Raw genomic sequence first — 9,733 nt, forward strand, 5'->3', positions numbered from 1 at the left:
TTTCTTCCGTGATGACCTGTCTTACAGGACAATGTATACTGATTTTATAACAGAACATATATTTTCCTCATTCTAAAACATTTTAAAAAGAAACATAATCACTTTTTGACTGAAAAAGCATCCTTGCAAAAATAAGAATTTGATTTTTAGAAATAATAATTTTTTTGCTATGAAATTGACCTAGCTTTAAAAGTTTTTTAACTTATAATTCTACAAAGCATTACAGAATGTGGGAGTGTAATTTAGCATGAATGGTAGTACTTCTGGGTCAGGTATCACTAATTCAAGTTCTACTGCAATGTAACTAAAAAGAGTTCTTTCTTTACTGAGTAGACTGAAAGTCTGTAGAATGCTACCTAAAACAAAAAAAACCCAAAATTTGTCAATATAGTTCACAAATATGATTATATACCTTAGATTATTTTGTCTCTTTCATGGAGTATAGTTCTGTTTTTGAAGTTTTTATGTTAAAAAAATGTAGTCATTTTGTACCAGTACTTTATTTGTTTCTGTCTTCAGTCTAGCTTCCTTTGAATGTATGTTGGGAAAAGAAATAATTTGGATTTAGGAAAACAAAAAGTTGTATCACGTGGGATATTAGAATTTAATTTCTAAGTCATGGAACCAAAACCTGTGAAAAGTAAAATAGCTAACTAGCTGAAACTGATGCTTTTTAAGGCACTAAAAATAAAAAATTAAATAAAAAAAAAATTAGAGATTATTTTCTTTAGGTATTTAAAGTAACATATCTAAAAATACAGACCATCTTGTCAAATGCCCCCCCCCCCCCCCAGTTTAATGAATTTTAGTAGTTTAACTTTTGGCTGCACATTTCTTTTCCTCACTTTTTCACTGGTGAATTGAATTTGAAGTCCAGTACTCTTGCTGAAAACTCCATGACTATGTGCCATCCTTTCAGTTCAGGTTGCCAAGTTTTCTACTGTCAACTACAGAACAAGCTGATGATTTGCCTTTTCCCAAGTGTTTAGTCTTACTCTTTTAGTGACTTGTATAATGGTAACTTGAATTTATATGCTTCCTCCTTGCTGAGGTGAAGAACTGGCTGTGCTCTTTATCTTAGATGTTACCTGGTACATCCCTTTTGATCAGGGTTCTTTGGTCTTTCTGTTTTCTCGAGAGGCTCTGGAGACTTAAGTCAGTGCAGAGGGATACTATATACGGCATCATTTAATAGACTGTTTATACCTTTGTTGTTATTAGTCATTTACAGAAGGTATAGACCTGCCAGAAATCACTGGTCTTTGCCCTGCCAGGGGATAAAGCTGAAGGATAGGCTAGTCTCATGCTTATGAATGTGAAGTCATTAACACCTGCACCATGAGATCAGTGGAGTTGTCTGTGTCACGGCTCAGTGCCTGCCCGATACCAAAATAAATTCAAAACCTTTTTTGTGTTTTTAATTTGCCTTTATAGTGTATGAGTTTGTGAGGGCTCTTTTACAGTGTTATGAGAGGTTGATGCCCAACCGTGCTGCAGTGGATGTAAGCTTTGTAGAGCAAACAGTCCTTCAAGCTGTGCCTCAATGCTGTGTCCTACTATATTGGCCGTATTCAGCTTTCAGTTCAGTGATCCTTTTTTGGTCACGAGGTGGGCTTCAGATCAGGTAGCAGAATGGTGGAATGGATTGAACAGACCCTTGTTTCTTAGTATTCAAGTATTCTTAGTCTGCCAGGAAGAACATCTGAGGAGTGGGAGAAGTGTGTCATACTCCTTTCTCCTCCTTTCACCCCCTTTGGGCTTAGATTCAAATCAAAACACAAACACCCATATCCCAAAGTACTCTAAAACTGCAGTTTCACTTCATAAAATTCTAGGGAGAAATTATTTCCGAAGTTCAAAGTAACTTAATTTTTATTTGACATTGTCCTGACTCTTACCAGGCATCCATTCATGCATGCTGTCTAGTTTGCTGCTCCCTTAATTGAATCATAGCTGTCATTATCCATCTTCCTTTGGAAAACCTGTATCTAGAAAAGAGCAGGATCCTTACCACTTAAATGTGCAACATTTGGATATTATTAGATAGCCAATGCCCATCCCCAACTAGAAGACTCATATATATTTACGACAAGCTGGCTGAGACTAGCTAACATCAATTGTTTGAGAAAAACACGGAAGCTTGTGTGACTCAGTTTCATTTTACCTTGTTTGTGATTGAAGCATAAATGCTTATATATGGTAGAAAAGCAAGTGAAAACTAGAAGTGTCCTAGGCAAAACGTACAGCAGCTTGTTTGCTGACAGAGAATACAGAAAAGGGAAATATTTTTCCATTTCCCTGCTGATACAGTAATCACTTCAGACACTACAAATGAAAGAACTTTGTATTGGCAGGAACCACAAAGAGCATCTAGATGTGGTCATCATAATGAAAGCATAGATCACTATGGTTTCTCCATTCAGCTCATCAAATGAATTATCTTGGTATTCGGATCAAAAATTGACCAAGATAATTCTGCCAGTCAGCATAGGCAAATTATATTTCCAGTGTGAAGTAGAAACTTGGTGTTCTGAAAGAAAGCTGCTGTCCTAATTTTTACTGTCCTGCATACTGTGGCCTTAGTTTGAAATGTTAACCGTGACCACTAATTTCTATTGATTTGAACAAAACCACATTGATTTCAGAGTTGCTGTTCAGCATGGCTGAAGGGAATCTTGAATTCAGTAACATCATGGACAAAAGGTTTGCTTTTAGTAGAATGACATTGCACATTAGCATAACTGGAATGAGGGCATAGGCAATAAAGGATTAATGTTAGTTCCTTTTAATGGAGGGTGAGGAGAGAATTTTGCATGGCAGAAAAAGGAATGCTTTACATGGGTTTTTTTTTTCTTTATTTAACAATTTTTCCCCTTTTTTCACATACATTCAAGCTAGATCTAACAAGTGACCTGGGTATTGCTTCAAATTATTAAATGTTTCTGTGGGGAAGATTGGATATATAATTATACCAGGTTAGTCTGCTGAAACTAGCAATTCTACAGCTTATGAAGAAGTCAACTTGTAATTTACATTGCCTTATAACTCAGTATTGAGGTTTCTAGCAACAACAGTAAATTGTCTTCAGAACTCACACATTTGGACAGTTATCAGTTCATAAGGAAGTACACTGGCAATCTAAAATACAACTGAAAACTTCAAGTTAATCTGAACATCAAGAGAGGAGAGTAGCAGATTCATAACCACTTTTTAAGTAGCAACGGTCTTTACTGTAATTTTTTTACATGTTGTTTTAGTTGAGATGACTTTAAGGAGGATATCAAACACTGTGATTTGTATCACACACACTATTAGTATTTTTTAGAACTATAACCAGAAGGATCATAGATTTTAAATTTTACTTACACTAAACTCTGCTCTGTTTCGTTTCTAACTTTGTCAAAGGCCTCTGTGCTTGCTCTTCAATAAATTAGGAGCATGTGGTGTGACTAGAAATCTTTCCAAATGTAGAGATGCCACTTTTAAGACACTAAGCATATTTGCATATCAATCTCTGCACAAATCATCACATCTACTGTTAGATTATTGCAGTGACAACTAAACTTTTGCACTACAGGTAAGAACAATTTGCAGAGGATTTGTGCTTGGCTTACTTTACATTTTACAACTGCTGGAGTGTCTTTTTTTCAATAGATTCATTCAATTTCCATGTCTAGTCAATGAACCATAACATATACTAAAGAAATCAGGTTGTTAAACCCCTTTTTACTTTGAAAAACAGAAGTTGTGTTTTAAAAATTAGTATTTGTTTTCTTACAGTGGTGAAACTAATATTGAACAAACAATGATTGATCAATGTTAACTTTCATAGTTTTGCATCACCAGTGGTCCAAGTTGCTGTCTTTCTCCAAACAATTAATAGCTAAATACTGTAAAATTTTAAAAAAACATATTTACACATCTATGAGAGATCAATTATATATCCTTTTATGTTTGAGTTATATAAGGCACTTTGGTAGCAGAGCACAGTAGTGATCTTGCTATAAGAATTATGAGCAGTAAATAGGTGTATTTCCTAATGAATACAGGCAAGTCTAATGCTAAAAGGGATAAAGGTTGTAAATGAAGGGTAAAAAAATCGAACAGCAGAAAATTTAGAAGTAGTTACTGCTCAGCATCAGCATAGATACAAGCGTTACCTTTGCAGCATTTTCCTGTGCTTTATTTCCCAATTAATGTCTGTTGTCTACAAAACTATAGAATGCATATAGCGTGAGTTCATGATCTTTGACTCACAGCTAGCAGCGAGGAGTAGTTAGCTTAGTGCATACCACGTGCTAACCATGTATTTGTGCTGAGCAAATGACTTGTTTGTGAATCTTAGTAGAATGAAATATTTTTTATGGAATTTGGTGGACATATTTACATAGCTTTTGTTTAGGATTGCAACCTACATGATACTTAAGTAGTGTACTTCCATAATAATTTTCATAATTCTCAATTAATTATCAGTAAACTGAGTAAGTTGCAGTGGGGTGACATGACTTGTTGAAAATTAACTAGCAAGCTAATGCAAAGACAGAAAGCGGTAATCCCGCTCTCTTAGGTTGCGTTCTAGCCTTACCTCAGTGCTGTATGAAGCATAAAAAAGTTATCTTCTGTGATGCAGGAGAAAGACTAGAGATCCTCTCCATCCTAATAGGGCTAAATTGCTAAATGCTTCTCCCCTGTAATTGCTTCTAACAGAAGAGAGATACTGGTTATACTTCGCAATATTTATAATGTGTTTGGTCAGTAAGAGAAATTTTTGGCATTGTCTCAGTGTCTAGCAGATTAAATGCAACAATGTGTATTTGTTACTTCTACTGAACCACCCTTGCTCTTCCCACACACATTATTTCTCTTAAGTTCCTGTCAGCTTTCTTCTCCCTTTCTCTGTCTTTCTTGCTAGGCCACTAACACTGAAAATCCATCAGGACATAGAACTAGACCAGTAGCCTGGTATCTGGGTCAGGGTCTGTCCATACAGCTTCCTCTGTCTTCTAACCATCCAACGTGTCCTCTGCTGCAACATTGTAGAGGCTGCTTTGAGAGAGGATTTTTTTGTTATTTAGTTGTTTAGGTCCAAGCTCCTACTTCATGTGAGAGCCAAGGAAACACTCAAATTGGAGACGTGGCAACCCTTAGACAAAGCCTGCATGAGGAGTTTTCAAAAATAAAAAAATTATAATAATCCCAGTTTTCCAAGCCCTTAATTCCTCATTTCTTATGCTGTTCTTGCTGTATTCATCATGCTGTATACATCTCATGCATTCTTGCAGAAATAAATTTAACAGTGACTTTTGTAGTAGGCACATGATCGATAGCTGTGATTTTTGTAGCCCAACAGAGTTGGGGGGAGAGAAATAATCTGAACTTTCTGAGAGCTTTCTGGAAAACTCTCTTTTGGGAACCTGTTATTCAAATGTTCTTGCATTTTAGTCACTAAAGAATCAGCATCTTTGAGGGAAGGCATCATTTAAGAAAAAATCTATTCGGGCAAGTGGTGTTATCCATGTAGCCAAATCTGAAGTTGTAGGGTACACCTAATTAAATGTCTTTATCATTTTACAGTGGTGATGAATACTTAAATGGTTTTGCTATTTTAACTGCATTGAGAACTAACCTACATGTTTTTAAATATTGGCATGTATATCTGAAGCAATATGTTTGTAGTTAAGGGTTTATGCTAATCATACTGGTTTATACTAATCTATTTTTGCTTCCAATTTGTAACAGATGGGAAGTATGCAAGCAATCATGTTGCTATTCCCAATTAAGATGCAGCAATCTTAATTTGATCACTAATTTAATCACTCATTGCTTAGAAAGTCAGAAATCCACTGGTTGCCAAATCAAGTTAAAGTTACGGAGCCTCTGTTTTTAAAACTTACTCATCTGCTGTCATCAATATTTTAAATTTATTGTCCATTGAAGAATATTCTGCTTCAATTTTCACAATTGTATGAAAGATTAAGTAAGTTCCAGAGGAAAAAAAAAGAATATGGAGAAACGCTAAGCATTACGTCAAGTGCATTATTAAGTCCCACTGTCTACATGATAGTGGGTTCTTGTATACAGTTAAGTATAGGTGTAGTCCCAGAGTTAATTACTTCAGTGTTTTGGAGGTGACTTGACATAAATTAGGAGATGAATCTTTATTTCTTTTGTTGTCTCAGAACTGTGTTAGTCAGCAGAAGTTCAGCATGTAGAAAACTGAGTCCTGAAATGTTTTGAGAAATTATGTTGTTCCTTGCCAGTTTTGGTTAGGATTGATTTTTATTTAGATAGCTGCATTAACAGCAACCTAATAATTCTACATAATAATGAACATTAGCTGTAACAGATCTGTTAGTCAAATTCTGACTTTATGAAAAGAGCCTTTTATTTAAAAGTATGTGCTATATGTTTTATTATAATTTATACTTTTGAGGGATAAATGCATTTCAAGCATAAAATTAATATGTGAATTTATACTAGCATATTCAAAGCTATAAAACTTTTATCTCTTTTAGAAAATTGAAAACGGAAGATTTGCAAAACTCAGATATATTGCACATGCTATGGTCAACAGTACAGATCTGTTAATGGTAACAAAAAGGTAAACAATTTTGACTCCAGATAATAAGTACTTAAAATTATCATCAAAATGCCTTGACAATTGTTGATCAGTAATTGCGCTTTGACATCTGTCATCATGCATATAGGTAAAATAATGGGGAAGGCATGCTTAGTGTGCTGTTAATAATCTAGTTCAACAGCAGCATTGTTCAGCACAAGAGTATGTTATTTTGAGTGTCATAGTAATTTCCCTATTTAAGGAGAGAAGAGGAATGTTGGTTTTGTGGTTTCTTTAGCTGAGAAAGATTTGTTATAAATCTAGTTAGGCTGAAGTCAACTGAACTTCAGCATATTGAAGGAAAAAAGGATCCTACGGGAACAGTCAATAACTTCTAACAGTGGAGTATTGAGCATCCTTCTCAAATAAAAAGTCTGTACAACTTTTTGTAGAAATATGTCTAGAAGTAGTGTTACAGTTTTGCTGTGAAACACAGTATTTTAAATAAGTTAGAGGAAGGTTCAAAATTCGCTCTTTTGGGAAAGTATGCTGTATGATTATATGTCATCAGATGAGAACTATTTTGGAACAATTAATTACTTCATTAGAGCTAGAGTAACGTGATAACCTTGAAGTATTTTTACATTCATTTTTAATTTTTTTATTTTATTTTCTGGTGCCTAGTGGTGTGCTGTTTGTGACAAAAGGGACATTTGGACAGCTGACATGTGAATGGCAATACACTTATGATGAATTTACCAAAGAACCATTCATTGTTGATGGCAGAAGATTACGCATTGAAGCCAAGGTATGTTAACCTAATCATATTTTGTTTTCCTTTTGTGTTACTATTTATAAAATTTAACTTTGAATTCCTGATCTCTACCCTTTGAATTCTTGATCTCTCTTCTAGTAGAGATGCACTCAGAGAAGGGAGTTGAAATTTGGCATGGGCAAACTCCTCAGATAACTAGCTTCTGACTCTTATAAACAGAATGGTGACTTGGTGTTTGCAGATGAAATTATTCCTTGAAGCCTGGGAATTTTTTGTTGGTATGCACCAGTTCGTGGTGCATTCTTAGTCTGGAAAATTATGATACAATAAAACTCTCTCAGAAAGTTGCAGAATATTTTTTATTATGCACTATGGTGCTGTGGAAATATGCCGATATGTGGAAATCTACCTTGTTGCAATCCCAAAGATTCAAATATATCAGAGCAATACATTTGCATGCGCTGTGCTTCAAGGATTTTTTTTTTCATTTGCTAGTAATCAAATTCTTCAAAAGTATAATAAGGTATTAATATCTTCATAAAATTAACTACATTGTTGTTGAGATGGTTACTGAATTTAATTTTAATCAATACATTTACCTGCTAGTGTTTTGGGTTGTTTCTGTTTTTAATGAACTTCATGTGTGCAATTACACATCTTGGCTGTCCGGACAGTCTTGACAGTGTACAAAGTCATTCAGTTTATCATTCAGATTATTTATTTCTGTTGCAGACAGCATGAAAGGCAGAGCCATATTGGTTTGAAATGAAATAAAGAATCTTAGAGTTTCTGCCATTTCAGACAATGCTGAATAACATATCCATCTTTACCCCTATACAGCAGTCATTTCAGAGTCCATTCACACATCTGCAGTATGTTCTTTATTGAAATCTATGGTTGAAAACTGTATTTTGCAAAGCACCACTTATGTTTTATTTCTCAAGCCTAAGTTGCTATTTTCACTACCTAAGACCTCTACTTGTATGTCAGTATTGGTGGAATGTCCACCCAGGTAATGACTGGATGGAGAATGAAAAATTGCAACCTTAGGGAGTACTGGATTTTGCTATCCCACATACTCCATTCTCTGTCTTCCATTCCTACACACTCTTATAGTCCAGTCTCCATGGTAAAAAGGGTAGTCTGTTACTGCTGGAGTATTCCACTCTGCTGGTATTTCATGCAGAAAATGAAGTTTCTCAGGGTGTGTGCACACAATGTGAACATACTGAGATTAGTGTAATGGGCACATATGGCTGTCTGAACCATATCGATGCTTTAATAGGCAAACTAAAACTTTCTTAGTTGTAAAGTTTGAAGAAACTAACTGCAATTTTGAACTATTATTGTTTGGGTTTTTTTTTTAGGAACGAGTTAAGTCTGTGTTCCACGCCAAAGAATTTGGAAAAATTATTAATTTTAAAAGTCCAGAGGATGCTAAGGTAAAGTCAAAATACTATTACGATTATACTGTGCTAAAGTGGCTTAAAAAGTGAAACAGAAATATTCTTAACCTGAAACTACTATGTATATTTAAAATTTAGTATTTCCACAGGACTATTACACAGAGGGAAATGGCAGTGATCCATTCAGTACTGAATTTCAAAAATACTCAATTCCAACAGCAAACTTTTCCTTACATAAATCTTTGGAATTATAACTGTCAAACAGGTGATTTAACAGTGCTACTAACAAAACCTAAGCAATCAAGAATGTGAATTAATATAGTACGTTTTAATACAACAAACAATATTTGTAAATTACTCCTAGTTTTATTGTGGGGGCATGTGTGCGTCATTCGTCTGTTCAAAAAACAGTTTTGGTTGAATAATGAAGAAAATCCCTAATAGAAACATAAATAGTTTATTTGATATATGATATTACTACTATTATTATACATATATTGTATGTGATCTCTTCATTTTGACATCACTAGTTTTACTACAACAGATAGTAGGAGTGGTTCATGTCTGCTACCAGAGCCGTGAGGTTGCGGGTTGTGAAAGTTCTGCCTTGTTTTTATTAGTGTAGCTAATTATTTTCACAAACAATAAATTAGCCTTTTATGTATTCATACCAGTGGGATATGGTACACTGAGACCACTCTTTGAAACAGTCTGTGACAGTTGCATCCTCTCACCAGTTTCAGTTGCTTTTGCCTTCATGAGGCTAGTTTCTAACCACATCTGAGTGATACCATTTGACTCTTACCTCAAAAAGCATTACAAGGTATTTGGGGGCCCCATCCTGAATTTGACTTGTCTGTACTCTTTGGAAGTACTGAGCTCCTCTTTTTTATTTTCTTTTTTGCTGTGGTGGGGCAGGGTGGTGTTGAGGTCCAGTAGTCTGTGTAGGAAGGGAATCCCATCTATGCCCCAGCTAAATTAGAAACAATTGCA

At 34.9% G+C, this 9,733-nt stretch overlaps 1 protein-coding gene across 1 annotated transcript in view; it reads left to right on the plus strand.

The window, feature by feature from the left end:
* Positions 1 to 9,733, plus strand: part of VPS13A (vacuolar protein sorting 13 homolog A) — a 109,950-nt gene that overhangs the window by 96,144 nt on the left and 4,073 nt on the right. The window contains exons 69-71 of the mRNA XM_054809220.1: positions 6,516 to 6,601; positions 7,244 to 7,367; positions 8,702 to 8,776. Of these exons, the coding sequence (XP_054665195.1) occupies positions 6,516 to 6,601; positions 7,244 to 7,367; positions 8,702 to 8,776 (285 nt within the window). The remainder of the gene's footprint in view (positions 1 to 6,515; positions 6,602 to 7,243; positions 7,368 to 8,701; positions 8,777 to 9,733) is intronic.

This window comes from Grus americana, chromosome Z, assembly GCF_028858705.1.
Source record: "Grus americana isolate bGruAme1 chromosome Z, bGruAme1.mat, whole genome shotgun sequence".
Lineage (NCBI taxonomy): Eukaryota > Metazoa > Chordata > Aves > Gruiformes > Gruidae > Grus > Grus americana.